At 35.7% G+C, this 27,519-nt stretch overlaps 1 protein-coding gene across 1 annotated transcript in view; it reads right to left on the reverse strand.

Annotated features, from left to right (window-relative positions):
* Positions 1–10,061: 10,061 nt before the first annotated feature.
* Positions 10,062–27,519, reverse strand: part of LOC115443315 — a 96,221-nt gene continuing 78,763 nt past the window's right edge. Inside the window, exons 3-5 of the mRNA XM_030168671.2 lie at positions 12,548–12,674; positions 12,130–12,187; positions 10,062–12,052 (exon numbers count right to left, since the gene is read on the reverse strand). Of these exons, the coding sequence (XP_030024531.1) occupies positions 10,538–12,052; positions 12,130–12,187; positions 12,548–12,674 (1,700 nt within the window). The 3' untranslated portion in view covers positions 10,062–10,537. The remainder of the gene's footprint in view (positions 12,053–12,129; positions 12,188–12,547; positions 12,675–27,519) is intronic.

Consider the following 27,519-nt stretch of genomic DNA (forward strand, 5'->3'; position numbering starts at 1 on the left):
AGGCTAATGAGGCAGTATATGTTTTAATTTGTATAATATTATGTTTATTTAGATATTGGCAATGCTTTTGAGCAGATGTCCATCATTAACAAATTAACGTCTCGCTCGTCTAGTTAATAAATTATATTAAACATTTGATTATTTAAAGTAATCTGCCCTTATTCCACTGTGATGTGGGGTCAACGCCACATTTCCAACTATGTTGCAGAAAGTATTTCACGTAGTTTTAACGAGTCGTCTGACGTTAACCCTCTTGGGGGAACAAGTACTGAGGAATAGTGTTAAAGAAACATACATTTAGAATTGTTGAAACGGCACAAATATAAAAGGTCATCTTGACATTGCGTTACTGAACGAAACCACATACTTATCTTCTTCAATATAACATTTTATAATGAGATATTCTAACCGTAGACGCAGAATAAAAAGTGTAATATTCAAACAAAATAAATGACTAATTTTACACTAACTCTAAGAGAATTTTCGGAGCGTTAACAATCACACTTTCAGTCAGAAATACACTAACACACGCCATATTCACACGAATAAAAGTGATCGAAAAGCAGAAGACCAAAACCGGGATTTTTGGCGAAATTTCATTGTTTTTAGCTATATATTAGCAGAGGTAAAGAGTTTATATGGTTTCATAATCTGTATAGTCCAAGGATTCGCGTAATGACACTGTTTTTTAATATGTGCACGTCAAAGTGACCCCTCTGGACCTCATGGTAAGCGGAGCGAGGCCCAATAGAATGTCAACTGACGAGAGATGATTGCTCTTCGGTAGTCTTGGTTTGCGCCGAGATAAAACCCACCATAAGCTCCGAAAGCCAGCACGCGTGGTTCTGGAAGCTGTGGATGGGATAAGATTGAATAATTCTTTAGAGTACTCACCATGATACCGACGATGAAAACACTAAATGAGGCAATGTCCCATATAACACCCATTTTTCATATAACAATGTGATTGACGTTGTAAGTTTCATTATAACCTAATCCTTTTATCATTACCAAGGATGTCACACTGCACCACCTCCAGCTACACAGCTATATAAATTGTTTAAATTTTAAACAACATAACACAAAACCAAATGAATAGATGTGGACGGTAATAGTGCTGAAAGCTATCCACTCTGCAGAGTAAACTGAATTATTTATTAGTACTGTACTCGCGGATAAACATTCCAAGTGGACCCAATCGATAAACAAAATAGTCCGGTTTATATTTAAATTTGTAATCGTATTTTGGTCAGGTGCTGGTTCCCATGTTTGTATCATGATCGCTTAGTGACAATAAGTAATGGTGGGGCCACACTATGTGAAATCTATTAATATCTAACGGTGTATCAAATTTTTACAAATATTATGAATTACAATCCCCCCTCATATCCACCACTAGAACTCCTGTAAGCCAGGATCAGCACTGGCACACATTTTATGACACCGAGCGGTGACGCTCGACGATTCTCAGGGAGCAATTATTCTTAATTCGCAATGAAATTAATCAAATAGGAAGATAGGGAAGACTTGGAAATATATTATTTTCACATCCTATAACAAAGCGTGAGACAAAGTAATTAACTAAACACAAAGATATTTTTTATTTATAATATTATAAATGCGAGAGAGAAGATATTTGGGGGTTAGAATGTTTCTTAAAAAAAAACTAAGAAGTCAGTAAACGGATTTAGATGAAAGTTATCACATAGATAGACCTAGGATAACGAACTACCGAAATATTTATTTACCGGGATAAAAAGGAGGTCGTAGTGGAACTTTTGTACCCGTAAAGGTTTTTACATCGGCTGAGTCATGAGCAAGATCTTTTAATTTACAATGCGTAAATTATCTACCAAACGTGTTAATTAGAGTGATTTGAAGAAATAATTTTATTGCCAAATGCTTATTGTTATAATTGATGTCATTGAAGTTTGTGTGGCCCCAGTATGAAGGAGGTTAATGTATTGAATATTAGAGGTCAAATTATATTATAAAAGTTACAGGACAATTGTAATGTTTTTTATTTGATGTTTGTTTAATAGTTCCTTTTGATTTTATTTATTGATATCACTGCTGCTGGAACTTTCGTTTATATAAATTTAACAAGAATTATAACATTGTTTTATCTCATCGTTCACTCAAATTTGGATTGTAAAAGTTTCGTACGTAATAGAAAATAATTCGTAAAATTTTCATTAATAATTCAAGTCCAGGATTTTCGGTGCTTTGATACATTAAAATCGAGGCAACGATAAAATACTACCGCGAAAGATCAAACAAAATTGAACAAAGACACTTCACGCATTTATTCCCGAAGGGTTAAGCGGAGATATAATCACTGCACTTACTTTCGCCGAGTGTGTTGTGTTCCATGATTTGATGGGGTCGCTATCGTCATATTAGGCACAAATTCCAGATTCCGATAGTGAGCAGAAAAACCCAAATATCATTTGCTTGACCCGATATTCGAACCTGTTACCTAGAAGCAATGGTCGAACCCCGCACGCAATACAATTACGCCACAGGCAGTCAAAGAACTTACTCCAAATTTATTTTTTTTGTTTTTGCTTTGAATGACCAGACAAGCTAGCCGTTCGCCTGATGGTAAGCGATACGACCGCCCATAAACAGTAGAAACACAATCCAACACCTTCAATTACAAAGTATTGTTTGGTATTCCACGGCGATCGCTATCCTGAGACGTGGGATGTTAAGTCTTATATCTAGTAGTTACAATAAAGAATATTTATAAGTATATATTTATCACTCAGTTCATCCCTTCTGTGTACAGCACAGTGATCTGGCACTCGTAATTTCCCCAACAGAATACTGTCAACAAAAACATCCGTGAAGTTACACGGAAATGGAATGATCGCCGACCGGAAACATTAACAGATCAAAGAGCAGTCTTCTGCTGAATGCTGACACAATTTTCAATCTCAATTTCATGTTGCATGAGCGAATTGTAGTATTTATTAGATATGGTAAGGTTGAATCAGATAGTTTTATTATTATAATTAAGTTTAGATATATTTGAGAATCAAAATATATACCTTAAATCTCACACTCGTATAATATTATTGCTACTGAAGATTTATTTAAGTAAGAAAACAATGATTTAAAATTACGTATAGTATCCAAATACAGAAATTTATTGATTAAATATGACTTGGGAAATGGGCATTATGTATTATCAGTGAAGAAAGGTAACCATTTTCAAAAATTATATTGTTTTTTTTCTATTTTATTCAATATTCATGTGACAAGAACAGTAATTTATAGTGCATTTGGCAAACTCAGCGATGTAAGCCAGTGGAAATCATGTTATATAAAAACTTCGCTATTGGTATATTTTTTGATTACCTAATGTGTTTTTTAGCCCTACTCTGATTTATTAAACACTAGCTGACCCGGCGAACTTCGAACCACTAACAGTCGATATATTGACATTAATATTTATACAATACTAACGTCGCTCAATTATTTTGCCTTCCTGGAACCCCTCCACTAACACTTCAACTTTATGGTATGGTATTAAAGTTCAAATTGACTTTTAAGTATTATTACGAATCTTTTGTATGGGAATATAGAAAAGTATTGTTATTAAACATATTCAGGCAATTTTTAAATATTCTCTCTCCGTAAGAACCATCCTCGTACTTCGAGGAATATTATAAAGAATTAGCGAAATCCGTTCATCTGCTCTCCAGAGTTGCGCTTAGCAAGACATTCAGCGATTCATTTTTATATTATAGATATGTCAGTATTCATAGTCTCTACCAGTGTTGAAGAGTTCATATAATAATCGTTCATCGTCGTGTAAAATGGAATTGTCATTAGAAAGATTTACATACCGCATATTAGTAAAAAGCAGCGATAGCCTAGTTGGTTGTGGAAAGGACCGCCGAGACGAATGTCCGCAGGTTCAAACCCCAAGGGCACACCTCTGACTTTTCTAAAAAATTATGTGTGTATTCTTTGTGATTTATCACTTGCTTATCAATTATCGCGAGGAAATGTATACTTGAGAAGTTCTCTGTAGGAATTTCGAGGGTGTGTGAAGTCTACCAATCCGCACTAGGCCAGCGTGGTGGACTAAGGCCTAATCCCTCTCAGTAGTAGAGGAGGCCCGTGCCCAACAGTGGGATAATATTATAATACAGGGCTGATTTTATTATATAAGTACCAAAGTATATGTTGTGTCGGGTTCCCCTTCGCGAAATTACATCCTTCGCCATTGATCTCTACTTACCTCTGGACGATACATTCATGATACATGTATGTATGGATGATGGCTTGCTATTATGTATGTATAGGTATGATGTCTCCAACGTCCATTAACCTCCAAATTCCGGTGTGGGAAGCATTTCGATCGAGATTTTGGTTGTCAGTCTTCTGTCATTTGACCGAGCAATACTACTGGGGGTTTCGTTGGATTTCCAATAATTTCCGGACACATAGCTCTCGGTCCTCCATTGCTTATCATGTGTTCTGTATGTTTGCTTATATCTCCGTTGATGTAGTTCTATAATTAGAGGTATAGCCGATGGAGTATTGTAATTTGTGACATCGTATTGAAAATTTATTTTATAATTAACTACCAATTATTTCGACTGCTAATGAAAATAATTATTAACTATTTCTAGGAAACTAGAAAGAAGTTTCTCAAAGTAAAGATGACCATAATTAAAAGCATTATTTTTAAAACATAGATGTTAGTTATTTTATAAACCAAATTATTTAAGTTTCAAAATAGAATTTAAAAAATATTGTTAAACGCTCTTTTTACATTAAACATTATATTAGTAAAATAATTACAGAATACAATTTTTATAAATTCTTTTGACAACGTCCAACCAGAGAGAAATAAAAAATAAAATAGTCGCCGCGTGACAATCTTCTCTTCTGCCAGCCTGCCCGCGCAGCCGAATACTTCCGTAAACGCCCGATGTCATCGGCTAGGATAGCGGCGCGTAACATCGGCCATCCTGCAAAGTGAATACCAAAGGTATTCACAAAAATAAATTTGAGAAAGCAGAACTGAATCGGGTACCTATATTTTAACCATATTTACCAGTAAATTACTAACTATTTCTGATCGATTAACCCTTTAATAAACCAATCAAGTCTTGCGTATCCATAATATCCAACAACTTATCCATTTTGCAATTAACTTTCACGCTATATCTGTATATAATTTATTTTTCGATAGTACCTTAACCCCGTTTCCTTATTTCGTTCCCAGCAACCAAAGACCTTCATTTTATTTATCCAAAGTTTACATACAGTTAATGCTGAATACTAATAGCAATCATAGAATGCTGAGAACCAAACTTAAGTTTAATAAAACACCCAGAACAATTAGACCTTTCAAAGCAAAACCTCCAATTAGTAAGACAGCAGCAAATAAAAAGGAATGAAAAGCACAACTAAAGAACTTCATAGAAGTCGCAAAGGAAGTTAACACACAAGATAATATAACACACAGTAAGGACTTATCAGCACAAGATTCATACATTTAAACAAGCATACGCAACATAAACCAACTCAATCATATCAATTAATCAAATGGTTTACGAGTAACAAAGGCAAGAAGCGTTAGAAAAGTCATAACAAATTAATAAAATATTTTAAACTAACATGCGGAAGATTGCCATGCTTCCAGATTATAAACACAAAAAATGCATTCAAACGACCCGAGGCATTAAGAAAAAAAAGACGGAAAAATACAGACAGCGAAAAGAGATTAGATCCTCAGCATAAAGGATAAAAACAGCATAATAGAAACCACAATACAAGAGTCTTTATCAAAGCTACTAAATGCATCCAAGAATTATACACATGCAGAAATACTACAGAAACAACAGATCCGACCATTAAAGAACCGGTACCGGAGACAATCTCTGAAAAATAAAAGTAGTCAAATAAAACTCCAGGTGCAGAGAACATCAGCAATGAACTTCTCATCGAGAACAGGAACGTTATTAATACCTACACTCACATAGTTACAGACTGAGGTCTTAGAGAATGAATTAATTTCAAGTCAGTGGACAACAATTACTATTATACGAATACACAAGAAGATTGAAAAGAACAACATTTTTTTTTATTATTAGCTCTTCTAACCTAATCGATAACAGAAGATGTACAGACTCCACATTAAGAACGGATACATTAGCAACGGAACTGGGTGCACACTTTCGAGAAGTGAACTCTACATGCAATAAAAGTAAATTAGCAAGCAAGTTACAGTGTGTTTGAATTAGTAATAACGAATTAGTTGAAGTCACAAATTAGGGACGGAACTTATTATTCCATGTTTCTTAATCTGAGGTACTTTACCGCTAAAATACAAATTTCTTGAAGCATATTATTGTGGACTGATACATTCGGCACAAAGGCAAGTGATGACTATAATTGATTCGCCGAGTTGGCAAGTTGAAAGTCACTCTGTTATAGAGACGGTTGCCAGAATGAGAATCAGCAAAATTAAGTTTCATTAGCAAAACAGAGTTATCAATGTTACCGTTAACCCCTTTTTGTAAAATAATAAAATGATATCTGCCATCTTGCGTCTTTATTCAAGAAAACTGATTTTAAATTGAGCAAGTCTAGATTCGTAGCTTTGTAGACTGTGGCAGTGGTTATTCACGTTGAAAAATGATACAGAAACTGCTTCCGGGCTCTCTCACCAATCTCTGAATATGTTCGATGAATGACGGACTCCAGAGAGCATAGCAACATTCAAGAACAGATCGGACGAAACAACTAAAAAGACGACAGAGATCTCGGGATCTTCAAACTTTCGTTTGTTATAACAGAAAACCAATTGAAAGCGCAGCCTACCCAGTAACTATGAGTCGAATAGTCAGTTAAACCACGCGTGTCAAGACACTTCCTCAATGGGAATATTATTTGAAATATAAGAAACACTAAGAAGACTATAAATCTTAACAGTTTGAATAAACAACTATAGGTCTACAACTCGATGTCAAATATCTATAAAGTCCTCGCTAAAGTGATTCTATGTCGCAGGCATAATCAAGACACTGGACCAGATCCAACTAAGAAAACCAGCAAGCTTAACTGTAACCCCAGTGTTTATAAAAAAAAAAAACTGTCACTGGCGATCGAAGCCGATGTGGAGACATGTGATTTACAATTACACTACTCAAGTACAGCGTTAGCTACACGTATATGTTCCGCTTATATAAACTACCAGCACAGAGAGAACATGGAATAAAAACAACTACAGAAATTTTCATGTGCATTACACAATGTTGGCAACTCATCCGAACCAGAAGATTTGTACATAATTTTCGGTAATGTCAATTTTACATTCCGTAAATTGGGCTCCATAAATAGTATCGATACTGAAGCACACATCCGTCGCTACTTCTACCGAATATGTTTCAACTTTTTTTAATTATTATAACACTACTTGTAATTTCTCGCCATATAAGTAATTACATATATACAAAATGCCAATAGCTGAACTCTAAACATACTTTTTTTTAACTATTTGATTAAAACATCAGCTTCTGATGACCCACTAAAATCAGAAGACATCGATCTTCGAAGTATCATGATGACATGAATTACTTGTACATGTCTGCTCGACAAAACCACGGTTAAAATATTTCTACAATTCAACAGGTTAACAGAAAAGAACTTATCATAAGCAGTACAATAGATGTCAGTCGTAAGGTTTTATCTGATTTTTACTTTTTTTCATAATGTTATTACCAAAAATAAGCCACCACCACCACCATGGTACACTTCAAAATTGCAAGAATACTCAAAGACAAATACAAATGTTTTTGCCATCTCAGATTACCATTCCCACTGTTTATTAAAAAATTGAGCGAAGGTTTACCAAGCTGAGTGTTACAGCTAGTACGGCAACACTATTCAGTATACCATTTCAGAGTCACCATATTGCACCCTTCTTCATTCGCAGAAATATTGCTCATATATTGTACCTTATTAGTATACTTAGAGAGCATCAATTGTTCAGAGCCATTGCGTAAGTGCTATATAAGAATACCAAACATTTCAATTAATAAGCCAGTGCTTTTCAATTTATCCATAGTCCAAGTAGTACAGACAGAATAGTTTTTTTTTTATCATGCTCCAAAGCAGATCAGTGAGCGTCTCTGGAAAAAAAGATATTTATGTTATATTATATTATTATATTACATTTCTAAACAACAACGTTTGCTTTGTTTTATTTTCTTTACTCTGTTTTCCTAAATTGCATTTATACATCAATACAGTTGACTGGATTTTAGAAACTCGTATACCACAAATCACATAATATTGTACTCCTGTCGTATATTGTAGCACTTAATCTCTTTATGTCAGACTGTAAGCTTTCCATGTAAGATTAATGAATTCACACATATTATATATAGTTTATAACTAAATATAAACACAAACACAAAACCAGAAACAGAAATAGAAAAACAGAAAAGAAATTAAGTAAAACATAACGAATGAAGCAGATCAGTAAAATAAAGCAGTCACATCAGACAGAGTATGTTCTGATGTAGTGTTACCAGGTGTCCCGATGTGCGCGGAATATCCCGGTTATCAGAGTTCTGGAGACGCGTTCCGATTTGCGACTGATTGGGACATTAAATGTCCCGAAAATCAATAAATTTATTAAAAGACATTATTATCAAAACAATAAACAACGCATCACATCACTAGCTCTGCAGGTATAGTTTTATTTTGTTCTGTTGTTTAGAGACGCGACTGTACTGTGATCTATGATTCGATGTTAAAACAGAAATTGCAATTAAAACCAACATTAGCATGACTTGCAGTAATTTTTTTTTGTGTTTCGACCTTCAACCTGTATCCCGATTTGTTTTACCCGTTGCCCGATTTTAAACAAATAGGACCTAGTAACACTAATCAGAATGCTCATGGCTACAGACGGAATATGATCGGAAGGCTCATGATCACAGACAGAATATGATCAGAATGCTCATGGCTACAGAAAGAATATAATCAGAATGCTCATGACTACAGACAGAATATGATCAGAATGCTCATGGTTACAGAGAGAATATGATCAGAATGGTCATGGCTACAGACAGAATATGATCAGAATGGTCATGGCTGCAGACAGAAGATGATCAAAAGGCTCACGGCCACAGACAGATCAGATTAAATAAAATAAACAGTTACGCACGTTCGCATTGTCAGCCTGAAGTCTTGCGTCACCGATTTGACTTCATATGACTCCAGTCATTCCTGTCTCCAATGATTTAGTTTCTAAGAAAACACCCTCTCCAGTGAGCCAAGCAGCAGGCATAACGAAGTTTTTGTTATGAATCGTAGTAATGTACAGACATCAATTCCATAGGCATTCCCAACATATTTACTTCAACAGACGTAGACGTTTGCCATGGTAACTAAAAACTGGTAATTTTAATTTTGGCATTCAATGATTCATCACAGATTTATTCCGATAGTTCTCTTCACATTCGAATTCAATCTAACTTTAAATTATGCATTTGTGTAATCCCACTTCTGAATGTTAAACGCTCTTTTTACATTAAACATTATATTAGTAAAATAATTACAGAATACAATTTTTATAAATTCTTTTGACAACGTCCAACCAGAGAGAAATAAAAAATAAAATAGTCGCCGCGTGACAATCTTCTCTTCTGCCAGCCTGCCCGCGCAGCCGAATACTTCCGTAAACGCCCGATGTCATCGGCTAGGATAGCGGCGCGTAACAATATATATGTCGACTTATATGCAGAGGCGCAACTAGGGCACCCACTTTTCACCAAGTGAGTTCCGTCCTATGATGTGATAGGGGGTGAGCCTATCGCCATATCGGGCACAAATTCTAGACTCCGGACTGATACTGAGCAGAAAAACCCAAATATCACTTTGTCCGACCCGGGATTCGAACCCAGGACCTCAGAGCGCTGCCATACCCCGCATGCAGTACAACTACAGATTTCTTTTACATTATAATTTATTTTCGATTAGGTTGTAATATAGGTTAACAGTTTTCTGTAATAAATAAAACATGTCAATGTTCTTCATCATTATTATTGAATAATTTAAAATGCATTTATTCGGCACTTAGAGGTACCATTTACATGTCTTTGTCTAAACATACATTTAGATTCGAATAGATTTTATTATCGATAAATAAAATAATTACCCGTTTCAAATTAAATGAATGTAATAAATAACTTATGAAATACGTTTTTTTTTTATATTTTACGCAGTGTTCACAACAGATACGGCTTACATTTTATAGTGATTCGCTTCGAAGAATTTCATTAAATTACGTTCGCAATCGAACTGCAGTGAAAGCATTGATATCCATTTTAAAGATAAATTGTAACTACACCAATAAGAGCGACTTTAACACCGATCGATAAAAAAACTTTCTCGATAAAATCACAATAATACAATAAGCACTTTGGAATCTAATTTCACTATACACAGTCATAACGACTCGACGCTACGTACATTTAGAAAATCTACATAATTACAAATGTTCCTAAGAGTCTAGACTTTTAGAATTCTTTAGAGATCTCGCGGGTTGTACGGACTTGTTCTTTTTGTTCTTGTTGTCTATGAGAGTGGCGGTGTCGCCGGCGCTGGCGGCGGTGAACGCGTTCTTGGAGCTGGGCACGCTGTTGCCGGGGGACACGCCGCTGTCGGTGCTCACGCTCGCGGGACTCGTACTCTCACTCACATTGTTACACACAGTCAGCTCCTGGCCTGGCAGCGACACTATCTGTCCTATCGGTTTCTGTCTGACTAGGTTTATACTTTGGCACACGTTTTTCACTTCACCGTCACTCGATTCTTTCTTCTGATATCTTGTCAACGTCCCGGCGGATCCCGCTGAGTTCGGCCGGTACATAGGCACAAATTGTGTTTGAGGGTAATACTGCATTTCGGGCGGGACTTGCCCTTGCATCCACGGTCCCATCGTAGAGACTACCGGGGTCATGTGAGGCCACATCGGCACTTGCACCATGTGTGCACCTTCAGGCATCCCGAAGCCTGGGGGTACAGCCATCGGCCTGACTACGTTGACCGGCGGGGCGCTATGCGGTCTTAAGACTGGATGGCCGAATTGAGCAGCAAATTCTTCTCCTTCGTACATACGAGCCTGGGGCGGATTTTGAGTATAGTCTACATTGGGAAATACAGTATGCGGACTTCTTTGCAAGTACGTGAACATCTGTTGCTGTGCTTGCTTCATCGCCACATACTGCTGCAAATGTATCGCAGTCTGTTGTCGTTGCTGGGCTAGATCTTGGTTAATAGTTGTCGTAGCATTCCCGTGGATGTAGTAGATATGAGACTGCGTCGTCACCTGTGTCGTTGGCGTCTGTCTTTGATTACTTTGTTTATTATCTACAACATTGTTCTGAGGATCCTGGTATTCCTCGGGAGGCGCGATGTATTTCGGAGGCGACGGCGGTGTCACTTGTTGGGACATCGGATAACTTATAATTTGAGCTATGTATGGCTGTTGTTTGGCAGTATGAGCTGGACTATGAGTTTGGAATGTGGGATTGAACGTTATTTGGGACATATCTCTTCCTGATCCGGACGTATCTGTGTCTTTATGTCTGTTTTCCTCCTTCTTGGGTTTTTGATTGTAAGGTGCTACTTTGGGATTATTTTTCCAATTAGCTCCTGCACTTTGCGGTCTTTTGACGGGAGATTTAGTTGGGTCTTGCCAGTTATCTCCATTGACTTGTTTAGATTCCTGGTGATGTGACTGGGCGCTGTGAGCTCTTCTAGGAGGAGGCGACATGCCGTCAGGAACGTGCTGTTGTCGGTAGCATCTTCGGCTCGAGCCCGGGCTGTTCTGTCGCTCGGGAGGCTGCGGTATGGGCCGATGGGGGCCGCGCCTCCTCGCCGGTGTTGGAGGGCTGGAGTGCGAGAAGGAGGACTGCGTGGACTGGGAAGCTGACCGCCATTGCTCTATGAGTATCTTTCGCCTTTCCTGTTCTAGCCGGACTTCCGTTTCACTTGACGAGTCGTAGTCTTTGCCCTGTGAACAAAAAAATCAATGTTATTTCGGAGGTAAATACCGTAAATTAAAATAAATATGAAATACAATTCATATACCTTTTCAATCTTCTCGTCCAACATCTTGAAGAAGTCCTGCTGACTTGCGGATACCTCACTGAAACAAATATGTGTTATTAAAATTAATGATTCAGGTATTGAAACATAGAATCATTAGATTATCAAATTAAAATACATGACATAGAAATATACAGATATTTTAACATAGAGTAGGTGATTGACCCTCTCAGTAGTAGAGGAGGCCCGTGCTCAGCAGTGGGCAAGTATATAATACAGGGCTGATATTATTATTATTATTTATTATAGTTGATTGACTATATAGTTTTTCAAAATAGCACAAGTTACATTTACTACGATGATGAGGTGTAAAGATTTGCAGGTAAAATTTGGGCCTTTCAGAGAACGGCTTTCGTTGGCCGCCATTATTGGATCACACTTGTTAATTAAAAATGCTCACATAGGGGGCGGGTGCGTTGTAAGAGGCAGTATGTGCTTGCCCCTCTCTGGTTCCTCTTCGGTGTCCTCTGCGGGCGCTGCGGCTCCTGTTGTACCTTCTTCCTCGTCAGCCTCCTTATCAGCAGCGCCTAGAATAGACCATAATGATATTTTTTAATTTGGGTGACGGATATTTGATAGGGGGGTCCTACCTAGGGAATAGGCAACTACCTTAATCGCTTATTGATTGTCGTAATTTTTATAATTATTTTTAGATGTACCTGTCAAAGTGATTTCTGAAAAATGTAACATTGGACAGAAAATTTGCAATTTACAATATAATTCTTATGTTTGGAATTTATTTGGCTATTAAATGGCAAAGTTGAATATTCTCATTTAACGTTTACTCGATCTGGCGACGCTTCTTTCGATGCCTCCACTTTCATCACTCAATCTTCTCATGTACTCCCGCCTGTTTAAACTTGGCCAATCAAGTATTCCAGACATCTGACATTCTAAAGTCAGATGGGGTCAACCCCTATCGACTTTTACTAACACTCGCTTTATTTAAATATCCTTTTTGTTATTATAGTTTTCATTATCCATCCTCTCTATTTACCCAAACCGCTTCAACATAGGTCAATACAAAAGGTACTATTTAAATTAATATTCATTACTTGCGGTGGTGTAACATTTTTTTTAAGCTTGGTGTCAAAACGATATGAATAGTTCAAAACAATCTTGCCCGTCGACAACCATCCGATTCCAAAAAAAACATTAGAAGAATTAATGTTCCTTACATTAATAGACCCTAGAAACACATACAGCAGTTGACTAAAGGCAATATTCGATACCACAATGTTGTACGTATAGGGTAGATAGGTCATCGTCACAGATAAACCTCTCAGAGACGGCAAGCTGACCTCAATAGTTAATCTCTTAACTCCAGGCTAAGATCGCATTAAAGCCGATCCGGTTTCCGATAGTCACAAAAACTATACAGGGTCATTTTGTCATTCCGTTAATAAATTAAACCACATATTTGTCTTCACCTCTGCTATTTGCCAAAAATCATCCACGAATAACGAATGTTAGCATCAAAAATTTCGGTTTTACTTTTAAATTTTTTGGCCAGTTTGAATATGGCGTCTGCGTGAGTGTATTTCTGATTGAAGATGTGATGTTGCTGTTGCGACGAATTGACTTATAATAGTAGTAGTGGCATTAGAGTGTGTAAAATTGAAATCAGTTTTAAATATTTATTTTCGAAACTTACACTTTTTTATTTTAAATCTACGGTTCGAGTAACATTTATTAACACAATGTCAAAATGACCCCGTATACAGTTGGTATAATTGGAAGTGAAATTTCATTGTCTCGGTATTCCGCGATGCGTCAAAGATTAACGACTACAGCGTCGGAGCTGGTGAAATTTTTGGAGCGTATCTGTATTTTGGACTTTATCATGATAGTTTTAAAATATGAACTTCTTTGGTTATGAAACGTGCCTAACATAGTCAGATTTAGTAAATGCAGAATTTGTTTTAAAATTATGTTCCCAACAATCTTTTTCTATGTTTTTTGGCAAGAACAAATTTATTCGCATCAGATTAATGGATAGACACAAGAAATATTACGACAAATTTTATTTTGCTTACAGTATTAAAAATACAATATGATATTACCAAACCACGCAATCCAGCCATTCATTAAAAAACTTTAACAAACATTGTTCATATTAAGAGAGTAATAAACATTTATTACGTAGGAAATTGCAATAATTCACAAGTAGATCAATCGTTAAAACGAATGTAAATTACATAGTTTCTGTAGCCGTCTCACCGCGGTTGTTAAAGTATGAAATAATGACGCCATTTTATTAATCCGTGGCCCCATTTTGAAAATAGCCTGCAGCCGGCCCTGAACCAGTATTCGGAGAAGATTAATCCCGAAGTTATGTAGCGAGGCGGGAATTTCGCGAATTTAACGACATGAGGGTGTGGTTAAGTTTTTATATGCATATTTGTTAGTAAACTGCGGAAAAGTAAGGCCAAGAATTGTTTACAAGGAAACAGTTTCTGTAAAAAAGAAACAAATTCACACTTACGAGACTATATTTAAAAAGAAATACGTTAGTTGCTTCGATCTTTAAATCTATATATAATTAACCAAGCAATGAGACGACAATAGAAGTTCAAATTCGCCATAGATGTAGACTCTTTAAAAAAATAGAACAATATCAGTACGAGTATTCTATTCAAAGAAAACCATAATGCAAAGGAAAAGGAATTTTTAAACAAAGATCGTATGTAAAAAAATATATAAAAGACAAACTGCTAAACACCACTCATTCGTTTTAGATTTTATTTCAGAAACTACTAACTAACAATCCTGTTTCGTCTTAGATTATTTTCCAGGTTCCCTAAACATAATATGGCCAAACCAAGCAATTGATACAGATAAAGAAATCCAAAAGGAAGCCATTACAAGTAACAATATTCAGAAAATTACTTCTTTTGACAAGATATTGGGATATTTTAGTAAGAGATTTGTTGTTTGCAACTGTAATATCCATTATAAAGGCTTTACAACACATATAAATTAGTTTTCAAACGTTTGTATTTACACGAACAGACACAACTTACGTTATTATGTAGATTTCTTCGTTTGAAGACAAGCAAGATAAAACACAGACGATCTTTCAGTTAGCGGAACACAATGCAGATGGAAGAGATATTTCTCGGTAATGAGATCCGGTGAAATTTTTAAATATAATTATAAATGTACTAGCTGACCCGACAGACGTTGTCCCGTCTTAACTATGAATTTGCAGCGCGCATTCTGTCAATCGCTGACAGTTATATAAAATTAATATTTTCGTAAAGTTTTCTTAAATTTTCTAATTTTCCGCGCAATTTTTTCTTTCATAAGAACCTTCTCCGGACAATAACAAACACAACAACAAAAAAATAGTGAAATCGGTTCAGCCGTTCACGCGTGATGGCGTGACCAAGGGAAATAGGGATTCATCTTTATAATTATAATAGATTTTGAAAAGGAAACTACAAACGTTTAGGGTACTTCATCATTATCAACATCAGTCACTGTTGGACATAGTCTTCTCCCATGTTGTGTCTATTTTAATATATCTTAAATATATTAAATTCTGTATCTGAGTTGTTATTTTGTTTTTTATTTATTTATTTGCTTTCTAAGTGTTATTGCTGTTATATTTTATGTTCTTATGACTTAGTAGCCCTTTTGAGACTTTGCAATTTTTTTTTGTCAAGTACACCGATTGCCACCAAGTTTTGTGTATTGCATATATAACCTGACAAGAAAAATAAAAATCCTCGTTATGTTGAGCTAAAGTATGGAACTTCTTGTATTAACAATATTTACTTCGACACGATAAAGTAAAAGTGACGCTTCCGAGCAGGTTTTTTATTTTCTTGGTCAGGCATATTTATAATATTTACAGGGTCTGGTTTTTATTCCGAAACGATCTCATCTCATTATTTCATGTTTTATTCAGTTTTAAGTGTATATTTCTTCATTTATAACGTAAGCAATTTTAGGTATGCATCAATATTTAACTTCAAGGGTCATGAGAATGTTAAAATCTCTTTAGAGAATTTTTGATCACCTTGTGATTCCGTTTATCTTCCATACTATCTTTATTCATGTAATTCTTTTCCGGAGTGCATATTTTGGTATGACACTCAGTACATATACAATCCAAGTCCTAGATTCTAGAACGTTGTCCATATGCCAAAACATCAAATTTATCTAAGTAATACGTTTTCTCAAGATAAGTATCAAAGCACAAATTATCAACATATGTAGAGTTTGCACAAACGTAACTGTTGCATCCACTTCTGCCGTACATATTTCTTCTTACGATATGATAGGGGGCGAAAATATCGCTATAATAATAATAAAATAATAATATCAGCCCTGTATTATATACTTGCCCACTGCTGAGCACGGGCCTCCTCTACTACTGAGAGTGATTAGGCCTTAGTCCACCACGCTGGCCTAGTGCGGATTGGTAGACTTCTCACACCTTCGAAATTCCTATAGAGAACTTCTCAGATGTGCAGGTTTCCACACGATGTTTTCCTTTACCGTTAAAGCGAACGATAAATTCACAAAGAAATACACACATGATTTTAGAAAAGTCAGAGGTGTGTGCTCTTGGGATCTGAACCTGCGGACATTCGTCTTGGCAGTCCGTTCCACACCCAACTAGGCTATCGCCGCTTATATGTCGCTATATCTGGCATTAATTGTAAATACGGGCTGATACTGATGAAAAACTAATATCACTTTTCCGACACAGAGATCCAACCCGAAATCCCAGCAGAATACTATACATAATACAACTACGCCGAAGCAGTTAATATTTAAATAGAGTTTATTAATACTTTTAAAAACATCCCACAGGTAAATAAACACGTCAGATGTGCGTTAAAGATATCTAGCTTCCGGTAAACCCTAAGAGGTATGTAGGTGAGCCAATTACTCGTTCTGATGTACTCCGTCCGCACCTTCGTCAGAATTTTTTGCTACAAACATCCGCAACTTGCTTCCAGTAAATTTTATAACAATTCTATTAAAATATATGGGATTATTATTAATTAGAACAAATATTTATTAACTAGCTTTCCTTCGCGGCTTCGCCCGTGTGGAAAAATTTTCCGGGATAAAAGACTCCAATCTCCATATCTAATTTTGAATAAATCATAATCAGAAAGATGAAGAAAAAAGATCACTAATTTTAGATCAAGTTAATTTATTCATATGATTATTTTTCCCTATGTTTAATTGCAAATTCAATGTATTCGAAATATATTTAGAACGAGGCCTTACATCCCTTAATGTTCGCCAGCATATCTAGCGACCCCGAAAGACATTTCATTGAAAACATTGTTAGTAAAAAAATACTGTAATGAAGTAATGTAATTATATATATAAAAATGAATCCCTATTTCCCTTGGTCACGCCATCACGCGTTCAAACGGCTGGACCGATTTCACTATTTTTTTTGTTGTGTTTGTCATTGTCAGGAGAAGGTTCTTATGAAAGAAATAAGTCAATAAATTGCGCGGATAATTAGAAAATTTAAGAAAACTTAAAGAAAATATTAATTTTATATAACTGTCAATTGTTTGAAATAACTGTCAGCGTTTGACAGAATGCACGCTGCAAATTCATAGTTAAGGTGGGACAACGTCTGTCTGTCAACTAGTTATGAATAAAAATCGTTTCTAATTGTAAAATCCCAGTTAATTTTGGCCTTTATTAATAGAAATAAGTCCTTACGAAGACAGTCTTCGCCACCCACAGCCGGTCTAACGCTAAACAGACGCCTATCAATCAAGCCGTCTCGTAAACACGTAAACACGCGAACACGCGAGCACAACGCAGTTTATTGTTCCTAAATTTATTCCCGTGCTATGACAAATATAGGTAGACACGCTGGAAGTATCGGTCGCTGTGTGTATCACGTGTCTTTTGTTTTTGGATGTCGTGGTGCAGTTGATTTTGAAGCAGTAGGGTGTTTCGCACATTTTCACGTTAGTTCCTGTGATTGATTGCTTTAAGGTTTCGTTGTGATTTTTAGGTTTTGTTTTATTAATAATACAAAATTGTAAACTTAATCCCTAAATATTATAAAACAATGTTCCCGACGACATTTGTCTGTCTGAACGTAATAAATTCAACTATGGAGATAGTTTGAAACCATGGGATGGGAATAGGCTTTTTTATACCAGAAAAACTGTACCACGCGGACAAAGCTAGGAGCAAAAGCTAGTATTACATTATTACATACATACATACATAACATCACGCATTTATCCCCGAAGGGGTATGCAGAGGCGCAACTAGGGCACCCACTTTTCGCCAAGTATGTTCCGTCCCATGATGTGACAGGGGGCGAGCTTATCGCCATATCAGGCACAAATTCCAGACTCCGGGCTGATACTGAGCAGAAAAACCCAAATATCACTTTGCCCGACCCGGGATTCGAACCCAGGACCTCAGAGCGCTATTGTACCGGACATTCAATACAACTACGCCACCGAGGCAGTCATTAATATTATTAATATTACATTATTTATTGTTCATATCTCCGTCCACGTCTACAACAAAAGTAAAAAGAAATCGGGCTTGTCTTGTTGTTATCATTTGTAGCATATATAACAAACACTGGATTAACATATAGGCAAAATTTAAACCCGGACCGAATACAATCGAAATTTGATTTTAGAAAAGGACTTTCACCAATGAGAGCAGTAATCACCTAATAATTGAAACGTGACTAACTTAATGACATATACCTTGAAAATACCTTGATTGTAATTAATATGTGTAAGTACAAAGCATCGTAGAACTGAATCACTGCGCGCACACTATCTGTGCGCACGCAGGATGCGCAGTTTCGTATAATTTGTGCATTCATTAAATCTAAATTTGGTTGGCCCACACCCGCCAGTTCCTATTTCTTCGGTTTTACAACATCGACTACTGTTTTCTTCACATATTGTATTCTTTGTATAGAGTATTTCGAAGTTATAGCTTGAAAGTGGTAGAGATGAAATTTAAGAAAATTGTAGTTGTCCGACCTGAAAATCAAATGCAAATTGTCACAATACTTAACCGAGAACAATGGATAATGCTCCTTTAAATATAATACCTACTCTTTGATGTCCATGCAAAAAAGTCTTTGTCAATTTTACATTTTTTGTTGGAATATTTTATAATTTTCTTTTATTTTGCTCAAATCACCCTTTCTGTTTCGCAGTTCTATTGTTAACTAAGAAGCTTTAAAAATAACATCGCAATATTCAAGATCTAAAATGGTGCGAATATCTCAAGTCATTTTGAGTGATACGAGCTCGTAAACCATACTTCATTGGTCGTTAAAGGTTTATATTGTGTCACGGAGTTTTATTAGTCTTGTGTTAAGGGAATAAGGAACTTGTGGCTTTGACGTGTTTAATCCATGCTGTAGTCATTTGTTTACGGCACTCTTCTTGACTTTTTGTCGTCAGAAATTCTATTCTATTCTAAAGGCTTTTTATTTGAAACTAGTTGACCCGACAGACGTTATCCCGTCTTAAGTATCAATTTACAGCGCGCATTCTGTCAATCGCTGACAGTTATTTCAAACAATTGACAGTTATATAAAATTAATATTTTCGTTAAGTTTTTTACTTTTCTAATTTTCCGCGCAATTTTTTGAATTTTTTCTTTCATAAGAACCGTCTCCTGGCAATAACAAACACAACAAAAAAAATAGTGGAATCGGTCCAGCCGTTCATGCGTGATGGCATAACCAAGGAAAATAGGAAATCATTTTTATATACTTATATAGATGAATAAAAAATCCAGAACCTAAAAATAGTTATTTGCAATATCCGTGCAGATATATTCGACCTTTAAATTATTCCTTTTTGCCAAAAAACACTCTTACACAGTCAAAACATACAACACAAGAAGATCATAAAAACCCCCATGTCAATACTATGTATGTGTACACATTCAAAAATAAAGTAATCAATTAGCACACACATTTACCTTTTGTACTCCGGTTATATTCGTAAAGGCTTTGTGGATGCGAGCCGTGCTTCGCGTTTCCCCACAATTTGCCTTACATGTGGGATATTTGTGCGGGAATGCGGATTGTGACGTTATTTCGCGCTTATTTATTCTTGTCGACGCGTGCTCTCAAGTTAAGGAGGGGCGGAAAATTAATTTTGGTAAATTTTGTAGCGTATGTTTACATTATATAAATACACAAAGTATGTTTATTTTAAAATTAATTCTAAGGGTCGTATTAGATGCAACTCGGTTCAGTACTTCAGTGCGACATCATTTATATAGATGCTACTTAAGTGCGACATCAACTGATACGGTGTCAAGTCGAAATCAGCATCTTAAATCGTAACAAATCAATAAGTAGATAATAAATCAACACAGACGACTTGCTAAAGGTCGCAGGAACACGTTGGATGTAGGCCGTTTTCGACAGGTCCGTCTGGAAAATTATGGGGGAAGCCTATGTTCATCAGTGTACTTTATGTGGCTGATGATGATGATGAAATCAACACCGTTTCAAATGAAATCTTAAGTCATGTGATAATTTTGAACCTGAGCTGTGTAATTAAACAACGCCCACTTAGCTGACAACAGGTACTCTAGATTTGTTTATTAAATAGTTAAGTACCTTAAATGTCTACTTAAGATGCTACGTAAAGGTAATATTGGTTTATTAATATGCCTTTGAGACAAGTAAGCCGGACTCGCAGTAGTAAGACTGGTTATTCTTAAGCTTGTTTGTTTGCATATTGCAACGTTATTGCTAAAAATACAACGTTTCTATAAAACTGACAGTCGCTCAAATTGCAGTGCCTATTGTAATATAGTGTTATAACAAGTTGAGAGCATCTGCACGGTCTTAAGTAGATGCACTCAACTCATACTCGATTGGTAACTATGATAGTCTAAATAGATTGTTGGTGGAGTCAGCGTTCCTCATTTTTCTTCTCCACTTCGCCTTATCCATGATATAGTCTCCGGAATCTTGACCTTATCTCATATCCTTCAGTACTACTTCGATCTGCCTCTGAATCTTTGACTGGGGATAAATAACTATGAAAGTCTCAATGAACTCATAAAATAGGTTATATTGTACTACGTTCTTAAAGACAAATCCTTTTTGTACTCTGCATTATAAATCGTCTATTCAATTTATTTCCTGCTCTAGTACTGAATAAAAAATGCTTTGTCCCGTACAAAGGCCGGAACATACGGGCATTACAGGACAGACATGTATCCAGGTGTTAGTTGTGTGAGGTTAATACGATTTTTTTTAAATATATGGTATATATGGTTGTAGATTTGAAGTTAAAATATTATAAGGGCTGGAACGTATACATATGTATACATGTATAGTAATTGTTCGGAAATAATTCAAATAGTCTCTCAAAACTCAGGCAAAGCAATAACTACTCGACAAAAAAAAATAAACAATAAAATATTTATTTAATTCCACTTTCTTACTAAAGCGAATGATATTCTAGAATAAAATATTTCCAATCTTCACTGTATCTATATTGAAAAGGTCGTATTTCTAATTGTCTCAACTATTATTGACATATTTTATACGGAGGTTCTAACCCCCATAATCATTTCTAAATCCATTTTTCAATATAAACCTAATAGAATTTGACTCGGCTCTTTGTAAAGCGACACAATGGGTACAGTTTCAAAACATCGCAGTTGTTTCAAATCCCTCACAGAGGGTGCCGTTCATGTGGGTTTCTATACAATTTTGAATGTGTATTAGGAGATTGGCTTTTTGTTATTTATTTTGTAAGTAGGTCGTATATTATTGAGCGGTTTAAAATGTGTTTGTTTGACGTGTTAAGCTTTGTCTATTTCTAGCGCAGTGCTGCAGGGCGATATCACTGATGAGTTGGTTTGATGAACTTTGTGGCCAATAGTTGTATGTGGATGTGTCGTATGTTTGTTAATTTATTTAATTCTTTATTGTACACGTGTACATGAGAAAAAAAGACATAGTAAGTATATCCACTTATAGATAGAGTACAATTGGCGGTGTTAAAACTCGAGGCAATATTCTACAGACAACCATATGACATGGGCATTGAAAAAGGGAAAAGAAAGGGCAGTTGTGGTGTACACTGTACAGATAGAATTATACATAAATATTATACACAAATACATACATATATAAATATATAAGAATACATAACAATAGTATATAAATAACAGACATATAAAATATACACACTTAAGTTTTTTTTTCTTGCTATGAATGACGAGACGTGCTTGCCGTTCGCCTGATGGTAAGCGATACAACCGCCCATAGACAGTAGAAACACCATCCAACACCTTGAAATACTAAATATTGTTTGGTATTCCGCTGCGCTCGCCATCCTGAGACGTGAGATGTTAAGTCTCATTATGTCCAGTAGTTACACTGGCTACAATGTCCTTCAAACCGGAACACAACAATTATGTTTATGCAAAAAAATATGTGCGAAACAAGACCGCGATACAAAATAATTTTAGTAACCAGGAACAGATCTAAAGAGGGTTATGTACAAAATGTACATTGTAGCTCTAATTCAAAAAAGGACTATAAAATTGATTGAATTTCAACAGAATAATCGTTTCAAGCGAAATAATGAAATACAAAGTGTCTTCACGAGTGAAATCTTCATCTAAGAGTAGTTCTCAAATGAAGAGAAAATATGTTACGTTGTCACAGCAAAAAATAGCAAATTAGGAGATTTAGTTATTAATTTTTCACTTTGACATAATTTTTTAAGACTTATTTTACATATATAAATATATAAAAAATATTTGCAATTATATTTCTTTTAGTTAAAGGTTAATAAAAAAGAAATATATTTCTAATAATGTGACCTACACTGAAATTCCCTTTTTGTAATATAAACTTCGCTGTTCTTTTGGGAACTATCGACAGTTCTTTGATATAATCGTTCATTCAAACTCTTGGAGTATATAAAACACCTGGTTCTAATATATTCATTGAGTAAAACACAGAGTAAACACCCCTTTTCGGCTCCATATTCTTGTAGAGATTAGTTACGCGTGAATGAACTACTTTGGTGCGGATTATTGAATATATTTTATTGGGACTTCCTATCGACGTGTCGCGGTTCCAATATTTCAAGCTAGAAGTATTCAATGTTGTTATTTTACGCTATAAAGCATTTTACTGGTGGTAGGATACATTTTACATCTACTAGGATGGCAACTTCCATATAGAACGTGTTGAAACCCGCCTTAGTGGCCTACGTAAGTGTGTCGCGTTCCGGGATCAGCTTGTGCAGATCCAGTTCCCACAGGCCGGCATAATTGAGTCGACTGCCGAGGGATCGTCACTCGTTAGTAGACATTCAATCGGATCCCACTCTAGTTACCATGCAGTGAGGTCAGTTTGAGTCCGTAAAAAAACACAGTATAGTTATGAACATTGTAAATTTTATACATTTGCAATTTATAAATTTACAGAACTAAATTAGCGCTAAAGGTTTGCATTTACAAAAAATGAGGATGTTAAAATATTACGTCAACTTTGCGCCACAGAAACGGAACTGTGTAAGCTAGTATGGAATTAGATAAGTAAGTAGACAAATGTGGTAGTTATGATCGTTTGGATACCGATAAATGCGAGCCATGAATACCAATGGAAACTCATGCTTTGTTGTAAAGAAAGACGAAATAGAATAGACGAGTGAAAAAAATACTGGACAAAATGCAAGACTACAGCTTTATAAGAGACAGTGACACCGTCATATTAGAGCTGCACTATTCAAAGTTGTTACTATTTATGTATTTCAATTAGAACGGATAAACCAGTTACACTAATTAAGTTAATAATAACATATAACTACTGTAAAATATGAAACAAGTCAGTAATGTACTTAAAAACTACGTGAAATTTAATATAGTCTCATGAGTAAATTTTACAATAGTGCAAACATTCATACTAGATCACGTTCTAATCAGTCGAAAAAACGACAAAATATAGGGTGCTGTTAAAAAGGCATTAAGAGCGTTGAGAGTTCGCGGAATTTGTGATCTAGAATACTACAGTACGGCACTGCGGTACTAATTAGAATATAAGCTCTACCAAACAAAAAATAAAGTTCAAACTTGACAATTTTTAAATCTGTTAACATCTCAGTAACTACGTTTCAAGACGAAACAAAGCAATTTATAAAACAAATTATGCCGAGCACTTCAAAATAAAAAAAAAAAAACAAAATTTGTTCAAAAAGGTCTGAATTGTTTTCAACATCAGCACAATGCTAAACGAGAGTGGCAGTGGAGTGGGTTGTTTTAAAAGGGTTGGCTGCACGGGAGCGACCCGCGTAGAAATAAACCGTCCGGCTTAATATTCGATATCGGACCTGTTCATAAAAAGTGCGAATACGGCTCAATTTGACCCAGTTCATGACTGACGGGTTTTACATTTCCTGTGATAGTAGTGGTTACTCTGTCTTCCTTGGGTTGATGATAGGGTATATTAAAAACTGTATAAGGCAAAGTCTTGTCTTCCATTCCATAGGTAACACTGTGTGTTCTTTTACACTGTTTCTTCAGGATTAAATACCCAATGAGAACTAGTCTTAGGTAGTCGAGTTGCAAGAACTAAGAAAAATCTTTGCAACAAAAATATGTAAGAACATTGAGCTGCCCGGAAAGATGGCAGGTACCGGTCGACGATTTAGCCCACTCTGTAGCTATAATATTCGACCCTATATGTGCCTACCAGCTTTATTTCCTTATCAAGAAACAAAAAAAAAAACATATCAAACTTTATCACGTAAGGAGTAGGCAGAGATGCAACAAGGGAACCCACTTTTCTCCATGTATTCCGTCTCATCTGATAGGGGACGAGCCTATAACCATCAATCATCAATCATCAATTCCATACTCCAGGTTTATACTGAGCAGAAAAACCCAATACTTATTTTTTTATCTATTTACATACAATTAGTAAACAGCCATCTAAACACAAATCATATTCACATTATAATCAAGATCGTAAGCCATTATTAATTTCAACCGGCGACTTATAATTAAGAACACAACCCGACCGTGTACAGAAGGTTATTGTGCGACAAACAAGGCGCTCGCCCCTTTAATTGCGTCTTATCTGATATAACTAAAGAAAGCCACCAGTCGGCTTTGTCATATTGTCCTTTGGACGACTGCAGAGGCGGACTTGTGGATGATGGAATCTAGTATTAGTGAGTAAGAGTTAAGAACGGGTGATTTTGTGATATTTGTATTGCTTATTATGATGGGTCCTGCTCTAGTCACATTTTTTTTGTGCGTGACACATGTGTTGCTTATTTTGATGTATCCTGCTTTGATCATACATTTTTTTGGGTCATGATGCAACGTCAGAATCAAAGATTTTGTTTCTTGGTTGGAACAATAGCTACTTAAAACGTATCTCCAGATTTATCCAACAATAATGTGGGTTGTAGACCGGAATCCAAGCTGAGAAAATTATACATAGTACATGGCTTAGTTTATATAGTTTACGGTGCACAAGTATGTTAAATATCAACCATACGTGCTAAGCTAAACTAACTTGGCTTTCATGATTTGCCACCGGCGTTAACCAGTCAATCAATAATATGTGAGTGTTACGATCAAACTTTATCTTGATTGGTCGATTTTTGTAAAGTCCGTGGGTGATATCAATGAAAATCGTTTGTTCATTTAATCTATTTAACTCTATCATCATATCATCTATTTAACTTTTCCAAAAACAAATTACGGAAAAAACAGCATTTTATTTGAGGGAGCACAGCTGTATAATAAATTTCCAAAGAGCATAAAAGATACTAAATCTATACGCACCTTTAAAAAACTATTGAAAAGCCACATCTTGAAGGATTTCTCGTTAATAAAACATTGAAATTAGTAAACAAAAAACACACAGACGTTGCTGTTGAACCTTAGACAGGTTAGAATACCATAGCGTAGCTAAATCGGTTTAAATATTTCATTTCAATTATTGTATTTTCTCTGCAAGCGATTTTTTGTAATCTTTTGAGAAAATAAATGTCTATAAACATTTGAACCGTTAATTACTGCGGAAGCTAGAGAAATGCTAATACAGCTTTCAACAATTTAGTGGGACTGGTTATGGTTGAAGTGCCCGTCAACGTTGAAGTCGATCTATACCTTGAAGAAAATAAGCATGAAATTTATTACACACTCTATTTGTTTTCTATTATTAAATCAGCCTTGCATTATAAACTGTCTCACTGTTGTGAACGGATCTCCTCTATTACTAAGAGGGCTTAGGCCATAGTCCACAACGCTGAATTTGTGCGGGTTGACTGACTTCGTATAGATATATCCTTACGAAACATGTTCACCGTTAATGCGAGCAATAATCTACAATCCATACAAAACTTCAAAAATTCTGAGCTGTGTGCTTTGGAATCTGAACCTTCGGTACGCAGACCGCTTCTTTCCCAACTAGGTTATCACCGCTTTTAGCATTCCTTGTAATTCAAAATCCAATTAAAGCCATGCAGTAATTGCAACGTGCAATACCGCTACATCCCTGAATCCTTTGTTACAGCCTCGAGAATAGTTCCGGAGTCATTGTGTTGAAATTATTGCTTCTATTTTCCTTACCCGGAGAAAGCTATTGGAAATGTGTCACATATGTTGTATTTATTTAATGTTTTTCATTGAGTCTAAGTATATTTTCATTTATGTTTATTTTATTTATAGTTTCCTTTCGGTTATTGTGGAGTTAATCTTTGTTGCCGAAGACGTAAAATGGCGCGTATTGCAATGGGCAAAGATATAAGCTGATGATGATGAATCCTTATTAGGATTTTGAACCCCAAGGAAACTCTTAAAACTCTTTTTAGATGATTTTTATCAGTACCTATAACATTAAATATTATTATTTTACCATGAAGTCAGATTCTCACGACCATGACATTAAAAATAAACTATAACCCCGTGTCCAAGTCAAGCATTATTACGGTAATCATGAATAAACACATTGATTAGTATTGATTTATGAAAACGTAGACTTCCCCGACCTAAATTAGTCTTAGCGATCAGCGAAAAACTTATAGAAATGTTCATCAAACAATTGTAATTTTAAAAATCATTTTTAAGCTGTTCAAAGAAATACATTGTTTTTAATTGCAATGAACTGACGAAGGTGGCAAGCCGCTCGTCAGATGGTAAGCGATAAAACCGCCCAAAATCAGTAGCAACACCATACAGAACTTTGAATTATAAAGTAGATATTGCGTGGCTTCACTGCCTCGTCACCCTAAGACATAAGATGTTAAGTCTCATAATGCAAAGCAATTACTCTGGCTACAATGTTCTTCAAACCGGAACACAGCAGTGCACGCATACTGCTGCTTGGAGATAGAA

The sequence above is a fragment of the Manduca sexta genome, chromosome 28 (assembly GCF_014839805.1).
Source record: "Manduca sexta isolate Smith_Timp_Sample1 chromosome 28, JHU_Msex_v1.0, whole genome shotgun sequence".
Lineage (NCBI taxonomy): Eukaryota > Metazoa > Arthropoda > Insecta > Lepidoptera > Sphingidae > Manduca > Manduca sexta.